The following is a 26,045-nucleotide window of genomic DNA, read 5'->3' as shown; positions in this document are numbered from 1 at the left end:
TAGGCCCTGTATTCTCTCCCTCTCATTTCAATCTGCTCCCAAATCTTTCCCTGGACTCCCAGCGGGCTCTGGAGTGCTGCTAGGGGCAGGGAAGGAAAGTTGAGCTAGCATTTGAGGCACAGGAAGGGCAGTGGGCTGTTCACTGCATCCTTGGGACCAAAAGCTCGTGCTGTGTCTCTGCTCCACAAAGCTCCACCCAGGGCCACGTTTGGGCCTCAGAGGATCAGTTAACCTAGTTAAGCTAGTTAACTTAGAGTTAAAACTAGTTCCAGCTCCTATCCCGGCCCTGCATCCCCCTACCGGGTGCTGTGATTTTACAGCTGGATTTTCCTGTGTTTTCTGGGGTCTTTCAAACAGGGAGAAAAGACCCACCCCAACAGGGAAGGGGGTGGACGTTGCAGAGGGATCTGTGATGCTAACAGCGCACGGTGTCTGCTCTGCCCATGTGATGGCAAACTGAAAAAGGAGCTTAAACTCCCTTCCTCTGATACCCGTCAACAGCTGTGATCGCAGGTGCCACCGAGAGTACCAGCAGGTCTTGCAAAGTGCTGGGTTTTTCTCGTTCCCATTCTGCATGGGACGTTCCTGCTTTCATCCCATTATCCTGTCTGCTCTGGGCCTGGAAGCCAGGATCCAGCTGGACTTTCCAGACCTTGTCTCTGGCAGCAAGTCACATGGCTCCCAATGACTGGGACTTCAGGCTCTTGCAATGGGGTGGCCTGTCCACAGGGCCCACTCCTTCATGCCAGGGCCCTGCCTGCCCTGCCAGTGCATGGGCTGAATGGGAGGCAGGCTTTAATAGCCGAGATCTTACCAGCTGTGGCCTGCCGCCTGAGGCTGCCCAAGGTGGTATCCAGGCCTGGCAGTGCGGGGGATGTGTCTCCTGGCTCACTGCAATGACTGAACATAGGTCTCCAATAAGCCATGCACTGAACTTGCCTTTAAATTCCCTGTGCTGCCAGCCTATCAGACTGTAAAGCTGCAATAGGGTAGAAATCCAGAGAGGCACCACTCGCCTTGGCACTGCTGCCAGGCAGGCAGGCACTGCAGTGGGAAAGACTGTCCATCTTCTGCTTGGCTGGGTTTGTGAGCAATTGACTGCAAGCCTTGGCCGGTGCTGTGCGCCTCTGCCTTCAACAGCACTCGGGGCCTCTGCCCTCGCAGAAGGCTTCTCCTGCATCCTTGCACAATCCAGTCTCAGGGAAAGCAAGGGGCAGCAGAACTGAATGCAGTGCGGAGGCTTTTCTGAAAGGCCATGCTGCCCACTGCTCGCAGACTGGAACCACAGTTCTCTAGGTGAGAAGGATCTGCTTCCACAAGAGACTAGGCAAGTATAAATAGGCCCCCTAGTAGCCGCCTGTAGGCAAACGCATGAAATGAAATTCTATACCAGGGGTGGGCAAACATTTTGGCCTGAGGGCCACATAGAATCATAGAATATCAGGGTTGGAAGGGACCTCAGAAGATCATCTAGTCCAACCCCCTGCTCAAAGCAGGACCAATCCCCAATTTTTGCCCCAGATCCCTAAATGGCCCCCTCAAGGATTGAACTCACAAGCCTGGGTTTAGCAAGCCAATGCTCAAACCACTGAGCTATCCCTCCCCCATCTGAGAATAGAAATTGTACAACGGGCCACGAACACTCACAAAATTGGGGTTGGGGGTGTGGGATCTGGGGTGGGGCCAGAAATGAAAAGTTCAGGGTGTGGGTGGGGGATCAGAGCTGGGGCAGGGGGGTGGAGGGGTGAGGTCTCTGGCTGGGGGTGTGGGCTGGGGATGAGAAGTTTGGGCTGTAGGAGGATGCTCAGGGCTGGGATCAAAGGGTTTGGAGGGCAGGAGGGGGGATCAGGGCAGGAGGTTGGGGCACGAGGAGAGGCTCAGGAGGGCAGGCTCCAGGCAGCGCTTACTTCAAGCGACTCCCGCAGCATGTCTCTTCTCCAGCTCCTACGTGGAGGCACAGCCAGGTGGCTCTGCATGCTGCCCCATCTGCAGGCACCGCCCCTGCAGTTCCCATTGGCTGTGGTTCCTGGCCAATGGGAGCTGCAGGGGTGGCACTTGGGGTGGGGACAGCATGCAGAGTGGAGCCCCCTAGCTGCCCCTACACGTGGGAGCCGGAGGCAGGCCATGCTGCTGCTTCCGGGATCCGCATGGAGCGGCCCCCGACCCTGCTCCCTGGCTGGAGCGTGGCAAGCCCCAGACCCCACTCCCCAGCGGGAGCTCAAGGGCCAGATTAAAATGGCTGGAAGGCCAGATCCAGCCTGCAGGTCATAGTTTGCCCATCCCTGTTCTAAACATACCCCTGTGTACATTTTCCTTGTATCAGAAATGCAACCATTTCATATGGACCGTGCTTTGAAAAGCTGGATACACACTGGCTGAGTTCCCCAGGCAGGGGCATCAGACCAGCCCTACAGAGGCGCTGCACTCCTCCAGCACGGTCCATTGGTGAATCTTCTTGGGGGCAAAGGGCATCCTTGTACAGCGCCTGGCACTGCTGCATGCTGGTCCATGACTGGGGCATCTGGGTGCTCTGATAAGACACTAATGAATTGTACCAGTGATTTATTTCACTGATAGAAATTATCTCGCATGTTCCCCTCCCCCGTGTGAGTGGGCGGGAGGGAATTACTCACCCCTAGTGCTTACTTGGGGACTGGCCTGCACAGGGTGGTGCAGTGAGTCCACTGGCAAAGCTGGGAATAGAACTTGGGTCTCCTGATGCCCCAACCCCTCGCACACACCTATACCTTCACCACTTGCCCAGCCTTCCTCTGCCTCTGGTACCTACCTGTCACCATGGTGTCTGAGCATCGCCTGTGGTTGATGTGTCTATCTTCACATGGCTCCCCCCTGTGGAGGGCAGGCCTGCTGTACCCATTGGACAGATGGGAACTGAGGAATAGACCAAGCCACTTGCCCACAGGAAGCTGGTGGTGGTGGAGACCGAGGGTCAATTCTGTAGAGTCCCAGATTGGCACCTGACCCCCTTCTCTTCTCATTACTGCATGTGGCCTCCTGCATCTCTGAGGAGCGTGCTCTCTTCTCAAATGCAGGAGAAACTGGACTAAGATCACCCAAAAGGCTCTGAGGTGGGGCGGCCACTGATGTGAGCCAGGTTTGAACTGGCCACCTAGGAGTGAAAGGTCCTAGACACCATTGCCAATCCTGAGCCACGCGGCCACCATAACTCTTGCTCATCCCTCCATTAGCCAGTCCTGAGCCGCTCCATGCATAGGCAGCGTCTTCCCTGGAATGATCTGTAGCCAGAGCCCTTTGCCTGCTGGTGGCATTGGTTGCTCTGGTTTGGCCTAGGGCAGAGGCAGGGATATTCCTCCTGGCAGGGGTAGGTCCACCGGAAACGCTGGTCACGTCTTGGAGGTTGCTGTGGGGGGAGGGGGTTGAGTCCCATGGGCTCTGTGTGTCTGGCCCTGCTTCTGAGTGTGTCTAGTGCCTCGGGTGTTGCAGTGGGGGGCTGACGAGCAGCCTCCAGGTGGAGCAGGGAGAGGAGTGTGAGGAGCGGGTTCACGTTGTGTCCCAGCAAACCCGGGGAGGGTAGGCATCAAAGAGCCTCCAAAGAAGCATGGTCTTATTGTGACAGACTGCCAGTGTGGGGGCTGCCCTTTCCATCCTGACAGCTGGGCCCGAGCAGCGTCTCCCAGGAGCTGCAGTGACTCCGCTGACCCTCTGGAGGTGGTCACGGGCTAGCCCAGAGAAGCAGTGTGTTACCTGTGCAGGCGGACGGCACGTCGCTAACCTGAACTCTGGTGGCAGTCGCACCTGCTGGCTCCAACGGGACCTATGCGGTCGGGGCATGGGGCAGGGTCTCTAGGCAGTGAGGGGCTCCCTATACAGTGCACCTACCTACACAGAGGAGGTGATCTGCTTAGCACCAGCTCCTCCCCCAGACAGCTGTCGGGAGGCCTCTGTCCTGACCTTACAGCGCCCCCTTCTGGTTTAGGGCTGAGCTCCCCACGCAGCTCAGTCTTGGCTTGCAGTACCCCTGCTGTGAAAGCCCTCGGCCTCTCCAAGCAACCGCTCCTAACCGTGCTATGTCTCTTGTGATGGGAGGGCAGAGGGGGATTTCCCGGGATTGACTCACACAGGGACCTCCAGCCTCCCTGCGCTTGTGACCGGTGCCAAACTGAACAAGAGACCCATGCAAAGTGGTCTCGGAGTGGGGGTGTCCCTTCCTCTTCTCCCACATGGCCTACCATGTACATGGCTGTCTTCCATTCAGGCGGAGCCTGGGGAGGACTGGGAGAAGGGGGCATGTTTCAGGACTCTCCCTGGCCGCTCACCAAGATCTTCATCTAGTTTCTCCTCTGCTCCACCAGCCCCAGGAGGGCTGCCAGGCTCCAGCTGCCCCCTGGTGAGTTAGGCTTGTGGTGGCTCTGTGAGGCTTAGCAGTGGAGCTAGTTTTATTTGCTGTTAATGATTTTTTTTTTTTAATCTCTCTTTCCTCCCCCATCCCTGCCCCCTTGCAATTCCAGGGCTTTGTCGCAGCAGCAGCTCCTCCAGCCGAGCAGCAGGGGAAGATTGCCAGGGGATTATTGAAAGGCCTGCACAGCGGGGAAGACTGGCTTCCGGAGAGCATGAGGGAGGCTGCAGCTGAATGCCAGCTGGGGGTTCCTGAGAGCCTGTGGAAGGGCTGAGCAGGAGCCATCGAGAGACCCCCACCGAGCTGCAGCTGTTCCCGGGCCTGCTACAGATGTGGAGCTCCTCAAGAGCTCAGCTGTCTCCCAGGCAACTAGAGCCGGGGAGGCCCCCTCAGCTGCGAGGAGACACTGATGGAAAGCAGCAGCCAGCCAGGCGTGGGCAAGGCGCAGTGGGAACCTGGCTCTCTAGCCCCTTACACAGAGTTCCCCTGAGATGCATTTTTCTTCCCCCTCCTGGTCAGAGTCTTGCAGCAGGTGACCGGCAGACAAGGGGCTAGATCCTGGGTCTGCGTGCACCAAGACTTGCTCCCTTCACTCCCCGGGCCAGCAGAGATTGCAGGGGATGAGAAGTACGGCTCCCCTTTGGGGCTCAAGGCAGAGGGGAGCTGTTTGCCCATGAGAGACCAGGGCTCCTGTTGCTTATTAATCCAGAGCTTGGGGACTCTGCGAAGAGCCACGGGGCCTGGCAGCCAGACTTCCAGCAGCTCCCTGGATCCCCGCCTTGGCTTGTAACGGAGCATCTGGGGCCCAGCTGGGCTCTGTAGCATCCAGAGAGCCGTAACTACACCTGCGGTTACTAAAGAGCCCCCAGGGAGCCGGACGCATCCCTGTGCTGATCTCCAGTGTATTTCCCCCTGGCTTTGTGCGCCCCCTAGCCTGCCCTATGCCCTTCTGCCACTGCCACGGAGAGGGTGGCACAGGCCGGCTGGGACGTCAGCAGCCAACGCAGCGGACCCAGTGACCCCACCCCTGCCCCGGCAGGGTGGTCCTTTCTTCTCCCCCCTCCACCATGAAGTGCTCCCTGCGGTTCTGGTTCCTCTCGACCGCCTTCCTGCTGGTATTCGTCATGTCTCTCCTCTTCACGTACTCGCACCCCAGCATGGCCTACCTGGACCCCGACAGCCCAGGCAGCTTCCACCGGGTCAGACTGGTGCCCGGCTACGCCGGCATGCAGCGCCTCAGCCAGACCAGGCGCCTCGGGGAGGGCTGCACCTGCCACAGGTGCACGGGGGACGCAGGGGCCTCGGAGTGGTTCACCAGCCACTATGACAGCAGCATCTCCCCGGTGTGGACCAAGGAGAACATGGAGCTCCCGCTGGATGTCCAGAGGTGGTGGATGGTGAGTGAGCCCCTGCCAGGAGGCCCTGGGTCAGTGGATCTCAAGCACTTGCACTGGGAGGGAGTCCCCTTCTTTTCTTCCCCCCCACCTCCGGTCCGTGCTCTACTCCAGAGCCGCCCTCACCCTGGCCTGCTTGCCACCCGCTCTGCAGCTCGGGCTCTGGAAATAGTGCTCAGCCCCTGTTTCCCTGCAGTTTGTCTCAGCCACCCGGAGGCCGCACGCTGCTGGGCAGGCCGCGTTCCCTGGCCTGCTCGAATGACTGACCCACTCCCCTCTAGGGGCCCAGAACCTGCTGGCAGCCTAGTTCTAATCTGTGACGTGTCTCTGTGCAAGTGGCCTGCCGGGGCGCCGCCTCCACTGGCTCTCGGGGCCTCCCGATCAAATGGGCCCTGGCCATCTGGCAACGAGATGAGCCCCTGCTGGTACTGAGCCCAACTGTGCTCCTAGCTCATGCCCCCCTGATGATACTCTCCCAGGCTGGGCGCTGCCTCTGACCCCTGTGCCGCCCCATTGCCTTCCCTGGGGCTGGGTGCACTGAACAGAGAGTGAAGTTTGGGGAAGTAGGGGCACTCCCACATCTAGCCTGTGGGGAGCAGCGTGGTCTAGTGGTTAGTGCACACAGCACAGCCGGCAGTTGGAGCTGACCCTCCATTGCCTGCCTCTCATCAAATCACTTCCACCAGGGAGCAGAGCTCTGCCGTTCTGCCCTGCCGGCACAGGTGTAAAGTCACACCCCAGTGCTTGTGGCAGCAGAGAATCGGGACCCCTGGGCTCCCATCCCAGATCTGTCATTGACATGCTCCCTAGCCTTGGGTGAGTCACTCTGCTGGCCTTTCTTTCCCCAGCTTAAAATGGGGTGAACCTCACCTCGCAGGGAGATGAATGTATCCATGGAGGGGAGGGGAGGTTTATTGCAGGATGGGTGGGTGAGATTCGGTGGCCTGCATTGTGCAGGAGGTCAGACTAGATGATCATAATGGTCCCTTCTGACCTTTCAGAGTAACAGCCGTGTTAGTCTGTATTCGCAAAAAGAAAAGGAGTACTTGTGGCACCTTAGAGACTAACCAATTTATTAGAGCATAAGCTTTCGTGAGCTACAGCTCACTTCCTCAGATGCATATCGTGGAAACTGCAGCAGGCTTTATATATATACAGAGAATATGAAACAATACCTATTCCCACCCCACTGTCCTGCTGGTAATAGCTTATCTAAAGTGATCATCAGGTGGGCCATTTCCAGCACAAATCCGGGTTTTCTCACCCTCCACCCCCCCACACAAATTCACTCTCCTGCTGGTGATAGCCCATCCAAAGTGACAACTCTTTACACAATGTGCATGACAATCAAGTTGGGCTATTTCCTGCACAAATCCAGGTTCTCTCACATCCCCCCCACCCCCATACACACACAAACTCACTCTCCTGCTGGTAATAGCTCATCCAAACTGACCACTCTTCAAGTTAAAATCCAAGTTAAACCAGAACATCTGGGGGGGGAGGGGGGTAGGAAAAAACAAGAGGAAACAGGCTACCTTGCATAATGACTTAGCCACTCCAAGTCTCTATTTAAGCCTAAATTAATAGTATCCAATTTGCAAATGAATTCCAATTCAGCAGTTTCTCGCTGGAGTCTGGATTTGAAGTTTTTTTGTTTTAAGATAGCGACCTTCATGTCTGTGATCGCGTGACCAGAGAGATTGAAGTGTTCTCCGACTGGTTTATGAATGTTATAATTCTTGACATCTGATTTGTGTCCATTTATTCTTTTACGTAGAGACTGTCCAGTTTGACCAATGTACATGGCAGAGGGGCATTGCTGGCACATGATGGCATATATCACATTGGTGGATGTGCAGGTGAACGAGCCTCTGATAGTGTGGCTGATGTTGTTAGGCCCTGTGATGGTGTCCCCTGAATAGATATGTGGGCACAATTGGCAACGGGCTTTGTTGCAAGGATAAGTTCCTGGGTTAGTGGTTCTGTTGTGTGGTATGTGGTTGTTGGTGAGTATTTGCTTCAGGTTGCGGGGCTGTCTGTAGGCAAGGACTGGCCTGTCTCCCAAGATTTGTGAGAGTGTTGGGTCATCCTTTAGGATAGGTTGTAGATCCTTAATAATGCGTTGGAGGGGTTTTAGTTGGGGGCTGAAGGTGACGGCTAGTGGCGTTCTGTTATTTTCTTTGTTAGGCCTGTCCTGTAGTAGGTAACTTCTGGGAACTCTTCTGGCTCTATCAATCTGTTTCTTTACTTCTGCAGGTGGGTATTGTAGTTGTAAGAAAGCTTGACAGAGATCTTGTAGGTGTTTGTCTCTGTCTGAGGGGTTGGAGCAAATGCGGTTGTATCGCAGAGCTTGGCTGTAGACGATGGATCGTGTGGTGTGGTGAGGGTGAAAGCTGGAGGCATGCAGGTAGGAATAGCGGTCAGTAGGTTTCCGGTATAGGGTGGTGTTTATGTGACCATTGTTTATTAGCATTGTAGTGTCCAGGAAGTGGATCTCTTGTGTGGACTGGACCAGGCTGAGGTTGGTGGTGGGATGGAAATTGTTGAAATCATGGTGGAATGACAATGGGGACAATGTATACCTTCAGATCAGCGGCACTGCTATGGGTACCCGCATGGCCCCACAGTATGCCAACATTTTTATGGCTGATTTAGAACAACGCTTCCTCAGCTCTCGTCCCCGAAAGCCCCTACTCTACTTGCGCTATATTGATGACATCTTCATCATCTGGACCCATGGAAAAGAAGCCCTTGAGAAATTCCACCATGATTTCAACAATTTCCATCCCACCACCAACCTCAGCCTGGTCTACAGCCAAGCTCTGCGATACAACCGCATTTGCTCCAACCCCTCAAACAGAGACAAACACCTACAAGATCTCTGTCAAGCTTTCTTACAACTACAATACCCACCTGCAGAAGTAAAGAAACAGATTGATAGAGCCAGAAGAGTTCCCAGAAGTTACCTACTACAGGACAGGCCTAACAAAGAAAATAACAGAACGCCACTAGCCGTCACCTTCAGCCCCCAACTAAAACCCCTCCAACGCATTATTAAGGATCTACAACCTATCCTAAAGGATGACCCAACACTCTCACAAATCTTGGGAGACAGGCCAGTCCTTGCCTACAGACAGCCCCGCAACCTGAAGCAAATACTCACCAACAACCACATACCACACAACAGAACCACTAACCCAGGAACTTATCCTTGCAACAAAGCCCGTTGCCAATTGTGCCCACATATCTATTCAGGGGACACCATCACAGGGCCTAATAACATCAGCCACACTATCAGAGGCTCGTTCACCTGCACATCCACCAATGTGATATATGCCATCATGTGCCAGCAATGCCCCTCTGCCATGTACATTGGTCAAACTGGACAGTCTCTACGTAAAAGAATAAATGGACACAAATCAGATGTCAAGAATTATAACATTCATAAACCAGTCGGAGAACACTTCAATCTCTCTGGTCACGCGATCACAGACATGAAGGTCGCTATCTTAAAACAAAAAAACTTCAAATCCAGACTCCAGCGAGAAACTGCTGAATTGGAATTCATTTGCAAATTGGATACTATTAATTTAGGCTTAAATAGAGACTTGGAGTGGCTAAGTCATTATGCAAGGTAGCCTGTTTCCTCTTGTTTTTTCCTACCCCCCTCCCCCCCAGATGTTCTGGTTTAATTTGGATTTTAACTTGAAGAGTGGTCAGTTTGGATGAGCTATTACCAGCAGGAGAGTGAGTTTGTGTGTGTATGGGGGTGGGGGGGATGTGAGAGAACCTGGATTTGTGCAGGAAATAGCCCAACTTGATTGTCATGCACATTGTGTAAAGAGTTGTCACTTTGGATGGGCTATCACCAGCAGGAGAGTGAATTTGTGTGGGGGGGTGGAGGGTGAGAAAACCTGGATTTGTGCTGGAAATGGCCCACCTGATGATCACTTTAGATAAGCTATTACCAGCAGGACAGTGGGGTGGGAATAGGTATTGTTTCATATTCTCTGTGTATATATAAAGCCTGCTGCAGTTTCCACGATATGCATCTGAGGAAGTGAGCTGTAGCTCACGAAAGCTTATGCTCTAATAAATTGGTTAGTCTCTAAGGTGCCACAAGTACTCCTTTCCTTCTGACCTTAATATCTATGAAACGTCAACTCGCATGGGCTGAAGGCTTCCCCCGCTCTCCCCACCCCAGTTCCTAGCGTGTGCTGTCGGGGATTGACCCCCTCTGCTCTGGAGACAGGCAAAAAGAATTTTCTGTAGTATCTGGCTGGTGAATCTTGCCCATATGCTCAGGGTTTAGCTGATGGCCACATTTGGGGTCGGGAAGGAATTTTCCTCCAGGGCAGATTGGAAGAGGCCCTGGAGGTTTTTCACCTTCCTCTGTAGCATGGGGCACAGGTCACTTGCTGGAGGATTCTCTGCTGCTTGAAGTCTTTAAACCACGATTTGAGGACTTCAGTAGCTCAGACGTAGGTGAGAGGTTTTTCGCAGGAGTGGGTGGGTGAGATTCTGCGGCCTGCGTTGTGCAGGAGGTCAGACTAGATGATCATAGTGGTCCCTTCTGACCTTAGTGTCTATGAATCCGATCTCATGTGCTTTAACCGTGCAGCAAGTAAAGATCCCATCTCCCTGTTACCCTGGCTAGAGAATCCTGGCACGTTCCTGGCGCAGACGGTCTTGGTGCTCATGCAGATGACAGGGGCTGTGGGAGCACCTGGCTAGGTGTGAGGCTGATGTCCTGAAACCCAATTAAGATGCCAGGGATTGCTGGGCATGGGGAGCAGTGAGGAGATCTCTGCTGCTGGTGTTGCTGCCTGTGCACATGGGAAAGGCGATGCCAACGTGAAAGCATTGCTTTTTAGATCTTGCCCTGCTGCCAGCAGCCGCCCTGCTGCTGGGTGCCATGTGCCACAGGCATTTTGGGGACCATGACACAGAGACGCCTTGGTTCTGGGTTTCCAGCCAGCTGTCCAGCTTCCATTCGGGTTGCTCTTCTCCTTGCTCCATGTGCAACACTGGCCTGTACTGCGGGGACCTGTCCTGCCCCTCCTGTCGGGGCCATTAGTTGATGTTCCAGGATTAGTGGCCAAGAGGTGGCATGGAGGCAGTAGCCCCTTCTTTGCCCAGTAGCTCTGGGCAATGAGCCCTGTCTGTCCATGGGCTCGCAGCCTTCGCTGCCTCTTGCCGCACAGCTCTGTGCGGAGATTGCTGGGGCTGTGTAATGGAAAGGCTGCTATTGCTTTGGCACAGCCTAGGCTGCCCAGCTGCTAGCCGAGGGGCTCAGGCTGAGCTAGCAGAAGGAGAGTCTTAGTCTGCTCTCATCCTTGGGATCTCCCATGTCCTTTCTGGGAGTCCACAAGAGCACCGGTGCTCCCGCCCGTCCCTGCTAGTGATTGTGCGTGGGCTCTCAGTACACCACAAGAGGCTCATTCCGTTACCGGGGCTCTTCTTGCAGTTGAACCCGATGCTGGCTCCAGGCCCCGAGAGCCCGGCTCCAGTGGCTTAGTGGATAAACTAACCTAGGCTCCTAAATGAGAAGGGGGCAAACTCTGCCTCCCCACAGGGCCCCACCTCCACCACTCTCCCTACGCTAGCCCTGGATTTGCGGTTGGTGAACGGGTAGGGCCGGGTGATATTTTTCAGCTGAACGGTTTGTTTGCTGAAAAAGGCAGTTTGGGGCTGACCCAAAGTATTGGTGAATTCCTGCCGAGTTCCCTGAATCGCGTCCACCAAATGGGAGAAGCCAGAATGTCTCCTTTGGCTAAATGTTTCCTTTGACCCCCACATTTAGTTTCAACTTTCAGGCATTTTGCCAACAGCAAGCCAGGTTCCCAAAATGGCCAGGGTGGGCCCCACCCTTGTGAGCTTTAGCCCCATGAGTAGGGGAGGATCTGGGTTCATGTGTCTCCCCCCCCCCACTGCCTGATGTGGAGAAGGGCTTTGAGGTTGGCTCTTCCCCACTGCAGCAGGGAGCCCTGGCCACTGGGCTATGGGCTATTCTGGGATGGAGCTTTCTCAGGCTATCCCGCTCTGTCTAACAGATTTCAGAGTGGTAGCCGTGTTAATCTGTATCAGCAAAAACCGTGAGGAGTCCTTGTGGCACCAAAATTTGTTAGTCTCTAAGGTGCCACAAGGACTCCTCGTTGTTTCCACTCTGTTTAAATTACTCACTTTGGTGCCCACATCCAAGGTGAGTGCCCTAATCCCCTGGGCAATAGAGTGCTCCTCACTCTTTCCCTGGCACGGTTGGATTGTTCATTTGGAATTTCTGTTAGCACTAACCATCTTCACTCCCGCCCATGTCTCCTGTGCTGCGGAGAGTGCCTCGGGAGTGGTTATTTGCCCAGCACAGGAGCGTTACTGGCATGTTCCTGACTCTCAGCAATCCAGGGGAGTGCTGCTAACTGGGCATCAGAGCAGCATGCAGTGTCTCCCTTGCAGAACCTGCCTTGGACCCTGCCTGCTTCCACAGCACTGCGGCTGCCTGGCTGGGCACCCCTCGCGACTGGGGGCTGTCGTTGGAGGTGATGGCTGCCGACCACACAGCAGCTGCTGGAGTGGAATGGCCTAATTTCCCTCAGACAGCTGAGTCTAGCCATGGGAGCAGGAGCACTGGGCTGTTTAACTATTGATGATTGCCCTCATGCAGTGTTACTCCTAGACAGTCTCCACGCTGGGATGGGGGGGACAGGAACTGGGAGCTGCTCCACTGCAGTCGCTGGCTCCAGTATGACCTAGCTGGTCCTGCAAACTCTTACCATCCGGGGGGTGTTCAGTGACTGGTATAAAAGCCAGTGATGCTCTTGGGCCAGGCTGATGGGTGGGAGCTCAGGAGAGCATCCCTCTGCAGGGACGGGAGAGGTTCAGCTTGGAACCATCGGCGGGCACAACAGCGTGTTTCACGGCTGCCCTGGGGGTGTATCAGGGCCAGCGCGGTGTCTCGGAGCCGGCACTCTGGTTATCAGCACCAGGCAGCCCTTCCGCCTCCCTTTCTGTAGCCTGCTGCATTTGACTGCTGGGCAGAACAAGGCAGGTGCTTCATATGAGATGCTTTCAGGGCAACGTGGACCGAAATCGCCAGCTGGGACCTGTGAGGATTCCCATCCCTACAGTACCTGAGCCCCACAAACACTGAGTTCCTCCTTAACACCCCTGTTTTATAGATGGAAACCAGCGGCACAGGGAGAAATAAGAGACTTGGCCAGGGAATCTGTGGCAGAGCCAGGGAGCTGACCCCAGATCTGCAGAGACCGAGCCTGATGCCCAGTCCGTTAGAGCCTCCTGCCCTCTAGCGTGATTGTGTTTTTAAGCAGGGTGAGCCCGGGTCCACTTGTGTGTGGGTGTAACTCAAGGATAAGGAAGTGAGCGGAGTTAAGAACAGTGTGAGTGAGAATTGGGTCCCTCGTTGTCTCACTTGTCTCCGAAGCACCAGGCCTGCCGCTGGCACTATGTGAACCGTCCTTTTCGACACACTTCCATCTGGCTGGCGATGGGTTTCATTAGAACTTTCCCCTGCAGTGCTGGCAAACCAGCCTGCTGCCACGCGAGTGTGACAGAGTCTGGCTGGGCAGTGCACTGGAAAAGAGGGTGACTTCATTAGCTCAGTTCTGCTGTCCAAGCCGGGAGAAAACTGTAAAAAGATGGGCTTAGGGACCAGGAGGAGACCTCATGTGTAGGCAGATTATGCCTATCCTGGGGTCCCTGCAGTTGCTGGAGGAGGAACATTGATTAGATGGGCTTTGGGTGTGATCCAGCCTGGCAATTCTGTATTCCTGTTTAATGGTGCCGAATAAAGAGCTTTCAAACATAAGAACACGGTCTGGAAGGGTCCTCTTGGGTGGTCAAGTCCAGCCCTGCCGTCACAGACAACCCCATAATACCATCCTGGTCGTAAGCTCCATCTTCAGAAGGAAAACCAGATAAAACCCCACCCTGCCTTCCCATGTTACTAAGCCAAAATAGTGTAGATGACACAGGGAAGGAAACAGCATAGTTAAAAATGCAAATAATTTGAAACCTGATGTTGCTGGTTCTCCTCTCCAAAACGCTTTTGTCTCAAAAGGATTTGGCTTAAATGCAAAGTCTTACAGTCCGTTCAAAGTATTTAAGAAATCCAAGCTGCACATGGGGCATCATCTCAGCTAGGCACAGCTCATGCTGGCTTCCCCAACCACCCAATTGCAAGAGAGACTCTGAACAGGAGTAGCAGTGGCTGATGTGCGGTAGCTGTGTGCCAACTGCTTTGGCTTGTTATCCAGCCGGGGGGTTGAACCCAGGCAGGGTGAGTAATCCCCTTGGGCCCTCTGGGTGCTGCAGCAAAGCCTAATGCTGAAGCTGTATTTCAGATTGCTGAGCCTCTGATGGGATCAATGCCGTCCCAAGGTCTTGCACTTTTAACTTTGTCTTTAAAGGCACAGGGGTTGAGGGGCAGTGCAGAAGTCTTGGGCCCCGACTGAACATATGTTTCTCTTCCTTTAACACAGGGGTGGGCAAACTACGGGCCAGATCCGGCCTGCCAGCCAATTTAATCTGGCCCTCAAGCTCCTGCTGGGGAGCAGGGAATGGGGCTTGCCCTGCTCTGGCGCTCCAGCCAGGGATCAGGGTTGGGGGCCATTCCACTCGGCTCCTGGAAGCAGCGGCATGGCCCCCTCCAGCTCCTACACATAGGTGCAGCCAGGGGGCTGTGCTCTGCACGCTGCCCGCACCCCAAGCGCCGCCCTCGCAGCTTCCATTGGCTGGGAACCACAGCCAATGGGAGCTGCAGGGGTGATGCCTGGGGATGGGACAGCATGCAGAGCCACCTGGCCGAGCCTCTCCGTAGGAGCCTCTGCTTTCGGGAGTCACTTGAGGTAAGCACTGCCCAGAGCCTCCCCCCGGCCCCAACCCCCTGCCCCAGCCCTGCCCCCTCCCACCCTCCAAACCCCTCGATCCCAGCCTGGAGCACCCTCCTGCACCCCAAACCTCTCATCCCCAGCCGAGAGCCCTCACCCTCCACCCCCCAGAGCCCAGAGCTCCCTCCCACACCCTGAACTCCTCATTTCTGGCCCCACCCTGGAGCCCAACCAGAGCACTCACCCCCTTCCTTTCTCCTCCCATTTCCCCCCACCACCACTGGGGTCTCTAGTCCTGTCCCGGGACCGCTGTTCATGCTGCTCCCATGCCCATCGGAGCTTGCTGCTGAGGCTGGCACCATCTCCTTTACCCAGTACCCCGGGAGCGGCTGCCAGTCGGATGTCGATGGGCGCAGTCTGAGCAGTGCCTGGCAGCAGGACTGTCTAGCCCAGGTGGGCTGCTGGGGCTGGGTGCCAAGGAGATGGGTGCTATAGAAACCTCGCCCGGCCTGACGTCTCACTGGCCGTTGTGTGTCTCCGCAGATGCTGCAGCCCCAGTTCAAGTCCCACAACACTAATGAAGTCCTGGACAAGCTCTTCCAGATCGTGCCGGGCGAGAACCCCTATGGTTTCCGTGACCCCAGGAAGTGCTGGCGCTGTGCTGTGGTGGGCAACTCGGGCAACCTGCGCGGCTCTGGCTACGGGCGAGAGATCGACAGGCATGACTTCGTCATGAGGTGGGTGGCCAGTGCTGCCGGGGAGGGGCTGTGGCTGGCTCCCATGGGGCGGTGAGCTGGGGGCGGAGGCCACGGTCTCAGCGTTGGGCCGGCTTTTGCTTCAGATAATGTCTGAGCAAACTAGGTGGGAGCGCTCTGCCCACACGTGCTGCTCTTCCCTGCATTTCAGAGCACCTTTTCCTCCTCCAGGCAGTTGAGCCCCCTTCTCACTCGGGCCTGGCTCTGTGCAGGGTGAACCCGCTGCCTCCAGGCTCCTTTCATCAGCTCAAGTCTCTGGACATGGCCGCTGGGCAGGGGAAGAGCTGCATGTATTGGGGCTGTCATGTGTCGCTGGGGGGCGGCTGTCTCTGTGGCAAACAGCAGAACGCATGCACGCCGAGTGGCAGCCAGGCTGGGACCTGCCGAGAAAGCAGGGGTGTGCAGAGGGGCGGCTGCATCTGACCTGCTGCTGCAGTGTTTAGCGCCGGCTGTGTCAGGTCGCAGCCCCTCTGGGTATGTCTGTGCTGCACACTGAGCCCGGGCTGCGACTCAGGTTTGAGCCCCACAGCCTCTTCCGTCCACAGACACATCAGTCTGCTGGCTGACCCAAATCACTTGGCACCCAGGCATTAGGAGCATGCTAGGAGGTGAGTCAGAGCCCGAGTCCTGCTGTGATTCAGGTCCAAGCCCTGTTTCATAGTGTGGCTGCAGCTCAAGCTGCAGGGCCGAGCAGGAGGTCTTAGCATGACTGTGAGACCTGTGTCCAGCAGCTGTCAGCCCAGGTTCACCATGCCGTGTGAACCTCAGGCATGGTCTGGGAAACACCAAGTCCACAAGCCCAGGTCCCCCAGCCCTGGGTTTACAATACAGTGTAGACGTACCTTCGGAGGCCAGGTGTGCGGCCAGAGCTACAATGGGAATGAGTCCCTAGCCCAGCAGCTACAAGGGAAGGCAGCTGCTCCCTGCTCACAAGTTCCCAGCTCCCTATACTCACCCTCAGCCTGACTGGGAGGCTCAAGCCAAGTACTCAGGCCCTTTTTAGTAAATGGTGGTGGTGGGGAGGAACAATCTTTCTCCATTCTTTTAAAGACCTTTCTGCACACCTATCATTGAAACAGCAGAACTATAAAATCTCTGTACCCAACTTCCCCATGGCCTTCCGCAATGGGGTGCGGTGGAAAGGCAGGTTTCTCAGCATGCTTTGGTGGCACAGTGCAGGCTCAGGGCGGAAAGAGTCGGCTACTTGCAATGTTCAGGATCACCAGTAGAAAAGCATCCAGGGTTAGAGACCCCACGACATGCTCTGGTTGAAGCACACGCTGAGCTGGGTGCAGAAATCGCTGGCAGAGATCCCCTGGCCAGGGTGGTGCAGGAGGTCAGACTACATGACCACGATGTGCCGAACTGGCCCTCAAATCTATAGCCGCTGGCCGATCTAGCACTGGCTCATCCGCCTTCGTGGTGGGGACTTGCACCTCCTTCCTTCTTGATGCCCCGCCGTGATGCCCATCTCTGCACTGGGGGGACCAGGGATCCCTCACTTGCTGTGCGTGGCAGCAGTTGTGGAGGCTGCGGGGTAGACACTGGTTGGGTGTTTTGGCCTCCATGGTGTTTAACCTTGCTGAGAGGACCTTCCTTCCATCCGGCCTTCGCTTCCCAGTCCAGCTACATCCTGAGACAGCTCTGCTCTCTGATCCATGCTCTGTGCCCGAAAGACGTGGCCCCAAAAATAAGAACGGCCGGGTGCAATTGCCCCCATAGGCCCAAGAGCTCTTTAAATCTCTGGAAGATGGGTTCAGAGGCTCCTGAATCACCTGGGGAGCACAAGTCCTGGTGGAGCTGGTGTTCCTAAGTCAGTTGGACCCTTTTGAAAACCCCACTGCTGCGTACCCCGCTCCGCATGCTTGTTTCCCCTCTCGGGAAGCCCGAAGGCCTCTTACCAAGAGCCTTGGTGGAATGGTCCAGGTGGATCAGCCACTCGCTGTCCGTTTTCATCAGTCTCCCTTCAGCTGGTCACTGGATGACCCTGAGCAGCAGTTAGAACACCTGGCCGTTCCCCCGCCATTCTCAGACACCTCCCTTCCCCGCGCTCTTTCTCCAACCCCTTCCCTGGCCAGGCCTGGCTCCGCACCACGGCGTATAGACTCTCCTCCTCCCTCTTCCCTTAGCAGCCAGCAGGAGGAAAGCCCACAATTTGAGGACTTCAATAGCTCAGACATAGGTCAGGGGTTTGTTTTGGGTGAGATTCTGTGGCCTGCGTTGTGCAGAAGGTCAGACTAGATGATCCTAATGGTCCCTCCTGACCTTAAAGTCTGTGATTCTAGTCTGTGATTCTATCTGGATGTGGCCCAGTTGCCTTTGCTGTCTCACCGCCGTGATCACTCCTGCTGGCTTTGTCCTCTGCCGGCTGGAGCTCGCCTTCTGACACAGGAGTCAATAAATCCGGGCCCTGGGGCTGCTGGCACACGTGGGGTTGTGTTTGTGCAGAGGCTGGACTCTGTGTGCCCTGGGACTGCCCAGGATCAGGGAGGGTATATTTGGGCCAGGTTGTCCTATATGCAGGAGGGAGGCCTGTGGGGACAAGCTTCCCATGAGGAGTTGCTGCTCTGCAAGGGAAGTGGAGGGGCAGGAGAGGATGTCACCCTGACTCTGCGTGGGGCTGGGAAGGTTCAGCTGCATGGAGAGGTCCCTGTCTAAGTTAATGCTGACCCAGGGTTATCAAAAACACTGGAGCTTCGCAGCCATGGGAAATTATGGCTCCAAAAGTATCCAAACCCAGGTGAGGGCTCTGAGACCAATCAGGGCTCCTTGGATGCCATGGGAGGCTACCCTGTGCCTCCAGGCTCCTCTGCAGTGAGTGTCGGGTGCTAAGCGCTGAGACTGTGCAGTGTAATTTTCTGGGAGAATCCTGGGGAAACATTCCTAGCTTCTGAAGTAGGGCTGTGATCAGGAATGTGCTTCTCCCCAAAATCTCAGCTGCAAGACAGGGCTGGCAGTCTGCCTGGATAACTGGTCCCATCTATCTTCATCAATGCAGAGGCTTACCCAGCCATCGCTGACCAGAATCCGCCCTCACTGTGTGCATTGCTCTACCTGACTGTTATGCAGGATGCTGCCAGTCGATTGCCAGCCCAACGTCCTCTGTCCTGTGGCAGCTGCCTCTCAGTGGTGCTGCACTGCACCTGTAAAGGTTCGTGAAGCCCCGAGGAGCCTTTGGGATGGAAGGCGCTGTAGAAATGCCTGGCTGTTGTTTACTCTCCCTCTGACTTTCTGATGCCGTTCACTCACCTAAGAGAGAACAAAACTCACTCTACCTGCCAGCTGAGCTTGGTATCTGAAAATCAAGCTGTTCTTCCTGCCCCATACGTAGGGTCCTACCAAATTCACAGGAATGAAAAACGCATTGCGGACCATGAAATCTGCTCTCCCCCTGGGAAATCTGGTCTTGTGTGCTTTTGTCCTACACAATATAGATTTCACGGGGGAGACCAGCGTTTCTCAAACTGGGGGTCCTGAGCCAAAAGGGAGTTGCAGGGGGGTCGCAAGGTTATTTGGGGGGCGGTATTGCCCCCCTTACATCTGCTGCCTTCAGAGCTGGCCGGCCGCAGAGCGGCAGCTGTTGTGTGCTGCCTTCAGAATTGGTGCCAGACTAACAGCTGCTGCTCTGTGGCTGCCCAGCTCTGAAGGCAGCGCCCCCATCAGCAGCAGTGCAGAAGTAAGGGTAGCAGTACCCCCACCCAACACTAACCTTGCGATCCCCCACACGACTCCTTTTTGGGTCAGGGATCTTACAATTACAACACCGTGACATTTTAGAGTTTAAATAGCTGAAATCATGACATTTATGATTTTTAAAATCCTACAACAGTGAAAGTGACCAAAATGGACGATGAATTTGGCAGGGCCCCACCCCCATGTAGCTACCCGAGAACAGTGCTGGAACCAGAATGCAGCAGCTGCTGCAGGAGGCAGGAATCGTTCCATCTCCACCTTCGCTGCAGTCTCGCTGGCCCAGAGGAATTGTATCGATCCTTCCATTAGGACGTTGCTCCAGAAACCAGCTCCTGACGCTGACAAGATTGTCTATTACTGCCCTGTCTAATTGCCAATCCTCAGGGAAGCTCACGGAGAATGTTTTCCAGGCTGGCCTGTGCATGGTGCAGAGACCGGTCCCTGCAATGGCTCGATCAGGGATCCATGCTAGCTTATGTCATCATGCCAGCAGCCTCTGGCACTGTTTGTTTGGGGGGCGGTGGTTACTGGCCTGTGGATGGCAGTCAGAACGGCCCATAGCTGTTCATTATCTGAGCACTGCCCCATCCTGCACAAAATGAGCCAGGAGTGCTGCATGGAAAGTGGTCATGTCATTAAAGCCTGCATTGTCAGGCGTGTGTGTGTGTAACAGAACATATATGGGGTTAGTCACGTTCCACGTGCAGCCTGGGCTTCTCCAGAAACTGTCTCCTTGTCCAATTCCTGCTTCATTGCTGCAGCGTAGTGGTGAAATGCAGCTTGAACTTCGGGTGACCTGGTACAGTGCAGCAAGGAGCTCTGGATGGCGGAAAAGAGCAAAGTCACAAGAGAAACGTGACATCATGACTCTGCTGATGGCAAGAGCCATTGAGTTCCTATATTAATAGCGTTCACAGCCAGAAGGGACCATTAGATCAGCTAGCCTGATCACTTGTGTATCACAGGCCATTACATTTCACCCAGATAGCCTTGTATGAAGCCCAATAACTTGACTTTGATGAGATCTTCCTGAAAGGCATCCAGCCTTGATCTGAAGGCATCAAGAGATAGAGAACCCGCTACTTCCCATGGCAGTGTCACCCTGCTAGTCAGGTTTCAGAGTAGCAGCCATGTTAGTCTGTATTCACAAAAAGAAAAGGAGGACTTGGGGCACTTTAGAGACTAACAAATTTATTTGAGCATAAGCTTTCGTGAGCTACAGCTCACTTCATCGGATGCACACTTTTCAGCTAGTCACCCTGGCTGGGAACAATTGATGCGGGAATGGATAGCTCAGTGGTTTGAGCATTGGCCTGCTAAAGCCAGGGTTATGAGTTTAATCCTTGAGGCAGCCATTTAGGCATCTGGGGCAAAAATTGGGGATTGGTCCTGCTTTCAGCAGGGGGTTGGACTAGATGACCTCCTGAGGTCCCTTCCAACCCTGATATTCTATGATTCTATGCCCTGGTCTACACTAGGACTTTAGGTCGAATTTAGCAGCGTTAAATCGATTTAAACCTGCACCCGTCCACACAATGAAGCCCTTTATTTCGACTTAAAGGGCTCTTAAAATCGATTTCCTTACTCCACCCCTGACAAGTGGATTAGCGCTTAAATCGACATTGCCAGCTCGAATTTGGGGTACTGTGGACACAATTCGATGGTATTGGCCTCCGGGAGCTATCCCAGAGTGCTCCATTCTGACCGCTCTGGACAGCACTCTCAACTCAGATGCACTGGCCAGGTAGACAGGAAAAGAACCGCGAACTTTTGAATCTCATTTCCTGTTTGGCCAGCGTGGCAAGCTGCAGGTGACCATGCAGAGCTCATCAGCACAGGTGACCATGATGGAGTCCCAGAATCGCAAAAGAGCTCCAGCATGGACCGAACGGGAGGTACGGGATCTGATCGCTGTTTGGGGAGAGGAATCCGTGCTATCAGAACTCCGTTCCAGTTTTCGAAATGCCAAAACCTTTGTGAAAATCTCCCAGGGCATGAAGGACAGAGGCCATAACAGGGACCCGAAGCAGTGCCGCGTGAAACTGAAGGAGCTGAGGCAAGCCTACCAGAAAACCAGAGAGGCGAACAGCCGCTCTGGGTCAGAGCCTAAAACATGCTGCTTCTATGATGAGCTGCATGCCATTTTAGGGGGTTCAGCCACCACTACCCCAGCCGTGTTGTTTGACTCCTTCAATGGAGATGGAGGCAATACGGAAGTAGGTTTTGGGGACGAAGAAGATGAGGAGGAGGAGGAGGTTGTAGATAGCTCACAGCAAGCAAGTGGAGAAACCGGTTTTCCCGACAGCCAGGAACTGTTTCTCACCCTAGACCTGGAGCCAGTACCCCCCGAACCCACCCAAGGCTGCCTCCTGGACCCAGCAGGCGGAGAAGGGACCTCTGGTGAGTGTACCTTTTAAAATGCTATACATGGTTTAAAAGCAAGCATGTGAAAGGATTACTTTGCCCTGGCATTTGCGGTTCTCCTAGATGTAGTCCTAAAGCCTTTGCAAAAGGTTTCTGGGGAGGGCAGCCTTATTTCGTCCTTCATGGTAGGACACTTTACCACTCCAGGCCAGTAACACGTACTCGGGAATCACTGTAGAACAAAGCATTGCAGTGTATGTTTGCTGGCATTCAACCAAAATCCGTTCTTTATCTCTCTGTGTTATCCTCAGGAGAGTGAGATATAATTCATGGTCACCTGGTTGAAATAGAGTGCTTTTCTTCAGGGGACACTCGGAGGAGCCCATTCCTGCTGGGCTGTTTGCCTGTGGCTAAACAGAAATGTTCCCCGCTGTTAGCCACAGGGAGGGGGGAAGGTTGAGGGGGTAGTCACGCGGTGGGAGGAGGCAAAATGCGACCTTGTAACGAAAGCACATGTGCTATGTATGTAATGTTAACAGCAAGGTTTACCCTGAAAGAGTGTAGCGACTGTTTTATAAAATGTGTCTTTTTAAACACCGCTGTCCCTTTTTTTTTCTCTCCACCAGCTGCATGTGTTTCAATGATCACAGGATCTTCTCCTTCCCAGAGGCTAGTGAAGCTTAGAAAGAAAAAAAAACGCACTCGCGATGAAATGTTCTCCGAGCTCATGCTGTCCTCCCACACTGACAGAGCACAGACGAATGCGTGGAGGCAAATAATGTCAGAGTGCAGGAAAGCACAAAATGACCGGGAGGAGAGGTGGCGGGCTGAAGAGAGTAAGTGGTGGGCTGAATAGAGTAAGTGGCGGGCTGAAGACAGGGCTGAAGCTCAAATGTGGTGGCAGCGTGATGAGAGGAGGCAGGATTCAATGCTGAGGCTGCTGCAGGACCAAACCAGTATGCTCCAGTGTATGGTTGAGCTGCAGCAAAGGCAGCTGGAGCACAGACTGCCACTGCTGCCCCTCTGTAACCAACCGCCCTCCTCCCCAAGTTCCATAGCCTCCACACCCAGACGCCCAAGAACGCGGTGGGGGGGCCTCCAGCCAACCAGCCACTCCACCACAGAGGATTGCCCAAAAAAAAGAAGGCTGTCATTCAATAAATTTTAAAGTTGTAAACTTTTAAAGTGCTGTGCTTAAAGTGCTGTGTGGCATTTTCCTTCCCTCCTCCACCACCCCTCCTGGGATACCTTGGTAGTCATCTCCCTATTTGTGTGATGAATGAATAACGAATGCATGACTGTGAAGCAGCAATGACTTTATTGCCTCTGCAAGCAATGATTAAAGGGAGGAGGGGAGGGTGGTTAGCTTACAGGGAAGTAGAGTGAACCAAGGGGCGGGGGGTTTCATCAAGGAGAAACAAACAGAACTTTCACACCGTAGCCTGGCCAGTCATGAAGCTGGTTTTCAAAGCTTCTCTGATGCATACCGCGCCCTCCTGTGCTCTTCTAACCACCCTGGTGTCTGGCTGCGCGTAACCAGCAGCTAGGCGATTTGCCTCAGCCTCCCACCCCGCCATAAACGTCTCCCCCTTACTCTCACAGATATTGTGGAGCACACAGCAAGCAGTAATAACAGTGGGAATATTGGTTTCGCTGAGGTCTAAGCGAGTCAGTAAACTGCGCCAGCGCGCCTTTAAACGTCCAAATGCACATTCTACCACCATTCTGCACTTGCTCAGCCTGTAGTTGAACAGCTCCTGACTACTGTCCAGGCTGCCTGTGTACGGCTTCATGAGCCATGGCATTAAGGGGTAGGCTGGGTCCCCAAGGATACATATAGGCATTTCAACATCCCCAACAGTTATTTTCTGGTCTGGGAAGAAAGTCCCTTCCTGCAGCTTTTGAAACAGACCAGAGTTCCTGAAGATGCGAGCATCATGCACCTTTCCCGGCCATCCCACGTTGATGTTGGTGAAACGTCCCTTGTGATCCACCAGAGCTTGCAGCACTATCAAAAAGTACCCCTTGCGGTTTATGTACTCGGCGGCTTGGTGCTCCGGTGCCAAGATAGGGATATGGGTTCCGTCTATAACCCCGCAACAGTTAGGGAATCCCATTGCAGCAAAGCCATCCACTATGACCTGCATATTTCCCAGGGTCACTACCCTTGATATCAGCAGACCTTTGATTGCGTGAGCTACTTGCATCACAGCAGCTCCCACAGTAGATTTGCCCACTCCAAATTGATTCCCAACTGACCGGTAGCTGTCTGGCGTTGCAAGCTTCCACAGGGCTATCGCCACTCGCTTCTCAACTGTGAGGGCTGCTCTCATCTTGGTATTCATGCGCTTCAGGGCAGGGGAAAGCAAGTCACAAAGTTCCATGAAAGTGCCCTTACGCATGCGAAAGTTTCACAGCCACTGGGAATCGTCCCAGACCTGCAACACTATGCGGTCCCACCAGTCTGTGCTTGTTTCCCGAGCCCAGAATCGGCGTTCCACAGCATGAACCTGCCCCATTAGCACCATGATGCATGCATTGTCAGGGCCCATGCTTTCAGAGAAATCTGTGTCCATGTCCTGATCACTCACGGGACCGCGCTGACGTCGCCTCCTCGCCCGGTATCGCGTTGCCATGTTCTGGTGCTGCATATACTGCTGGATAATGCGTGTGGTGGTTAATGTGCTCCTAATTGCCAAAATGAGCTCAGCGGCCTCCATGCTTGCCTTGGTATGGCGTCCGCACAGAAAAAAGGCGCGGAACGATTGTCTGCCGTTGCTCTGACGGAGGGAGGGGCGACTGACGACACGGCTTACAGGGTTGGCTTCAGGGAGCTAAAATCAACAAAGGGTGTGCCTGTACATCAAGGAGTATTTCAGGCAGGACTGCACGGAGGGTTCCAATAAGAAATGGTGCACCTAAGTTATCGTTGTTATTGGAACAAGGAGGTTAGCCTGGCCTCTGATTGATACATGGCTAGATTTACCTCGCTGCACCTTCTCTGTGAGTGAGTGCAGTGTGATCTAGACAGGGGAGGAGGCAAATGAGTACAAAACAAATCTGGTCTATTTCTTGTTCTGACCCACTCCATCTATCTTTTACATCTTTGGCTGGCAGCAGACGGTGCAGAAGGACTGCATGCCATCCACATCTCATGGCTGCTCGGCAGAAGATGGTACAGTACGACTGCTAGCCATCTTCATCTCTTGCCTGCCTGGCATAAGATGGTACAATACGACTGCTAGCAATCCTCATCTCTTGCTTGCCTGGCAGAAGATGGTACAGTATGACTGCTAGCAGTCCGTATCGCCTGCCCGCTCACCATAAGACGGTTCAATAGGACTGCAGGACTAAAGAGAATGACCTGGTCAAGTCACTCCAAATTTAGTCCCTGTGCCCATGTCTGCCCAGGCGCTCCCAGCCGACGTGGCCAGGAGCACCTCGGACACGACGAGGACGACTACCAGTCGTATTGCACCATCTGCTGCCAGAAGGCAATGGGTTGCTGCTACTGTGCAGCAAAGCCGTACCGCGTCTGCCAGCACCCAGGAGACATAGGGTGACGGTTACCTGAGCTGGCTCCATGCTTGCCGTGGTATGGCGTCTGCACAGGTAACTCATGAAAAAAGGCGCGAAATGATTGTCTGCCCTTGCTTTCACGGAGGGAGGGAGGGAACGGGGGCCTGATGACACGTACCCAGAACCACCCGCGACAATGTTTTAGCCCCATCAGAGTGCTCCATTGTGAGTGCTCTGGACAGCACTCTCAGATGCCCGATTGTTTGCCATTGCTCTGACGCTGGGAGGGGCGCTTACAGGGTTGGCTTCAGGGAGCTAAAATCAACAAAGGGGGTGGCTTTACATCAAGGAGTATTTCAGGCAGGACTTCACGGAGGGTTCCAATAAGAAATGGTGCACCTAAGTTATTGTCCTTATTGGAACAAGAAGGTTAGCCTGGCCTCTGATTGATACATGGCTAGATTTACCTCGCTGCACCTTCTCTGTAAGTGACTGCAGTGTGATCTAGAAGAATGAGTCCCCTAGACTGGGGAGGGGGGGAAGCAAATGAGTACAAAACAAATCTGGTCTATTTCTTGTTTTGATCCACTCCATCTATCTTTTACATCTTTGGCTGGCAGCAGACGGTGCAGAAGGACTGCATGCCATCCACATCTCATGGCTGCTCGGCAGAAGATGGCACAGTACGACTGCTAGCAGTCCGTATCGCCTGCCCGCTCACCATAAGACGGTTCAATAGGACTGACTGCAGGACTAAAGAGAATGACCTGCTCAAGTCACTCCAAATTTAGTCCCTGCGCCCATGTCTGCCCAGGCGCTCCTGATCGACCTCACAGAGGCGACCAGGAGCACCTCAGACATGACGATGATGGCTACCAGTCGTACTGTACCATCTGCTGCCACAAGGCAAGGGGTTGCTGCTACTGTGTAGCAATGCCGTACCGCGTCTGCCAGCACCCAGGAGACATAGGGTGACGGTTACCTGAGCGGGCTCCATGCTTGCCGTGGTATGGCGTCTGCACAGGTAACTCAGGAAAAAAGGCGCGAAATGATTGTCTGCCCTTGCTTTCACGGGGGGAGGGAGGGAACGGGGGCCTGA

General features: G+C 54.4%; 1 protein-coding gene across 6 annotated transcripts in view; it reads left to right on the top strand.

Annotated features, from left to right (window-relative positions):
• Nucleotides 1-26,045, top strand: part of ST3GAL2 (ST3 beta-galactoside alpha-2,3-sialyltransferase 2) — a 121,950-nt gene that overhangs the window by 79,496 nt on the left and 16,409 nt on the right. For 5 of the 6 annotated variants that reach the window (XM_084644537.1, XM_084644538.1, XM_084644533.1 and 2 more), the window contains exons 2-3: nt 4,491-5,775; nt 15,159-15,352. In XM_084644537.1, the coding sequence (XP_084500663.1) occupies nt 5,446-5,775; nt 15,159-15,352 (524 nt within the window). In that variant the 5' untranslated portion in view covers nt 4,491-5,445. Of the gene's footprint in view, nt 1-4,313; nt 4,370-4,490; nt 5,776-15,158; nt 15,353-26,045 lie in introns of those variants that run through there. The other variant, XM_084644535.1, reaches the window with a different exon arrangement.

This window comes from Lepidochelys olivacea, assembly GCF_965140295.1.
Source record: "Lepidochelys olivacea isolate rLepOli2 genome assembly, chromosome: 12".
In the NCBI taxonomy this organism is placed as follows: Eukaryota; Metazoa; Chordata; order Testudines; family Cheloniidae; genus Lepidochelys; species Lepidochelys olivacea.
This window is presented reverse-complemented; position numbering and strand designations above follow the sequence as displayed.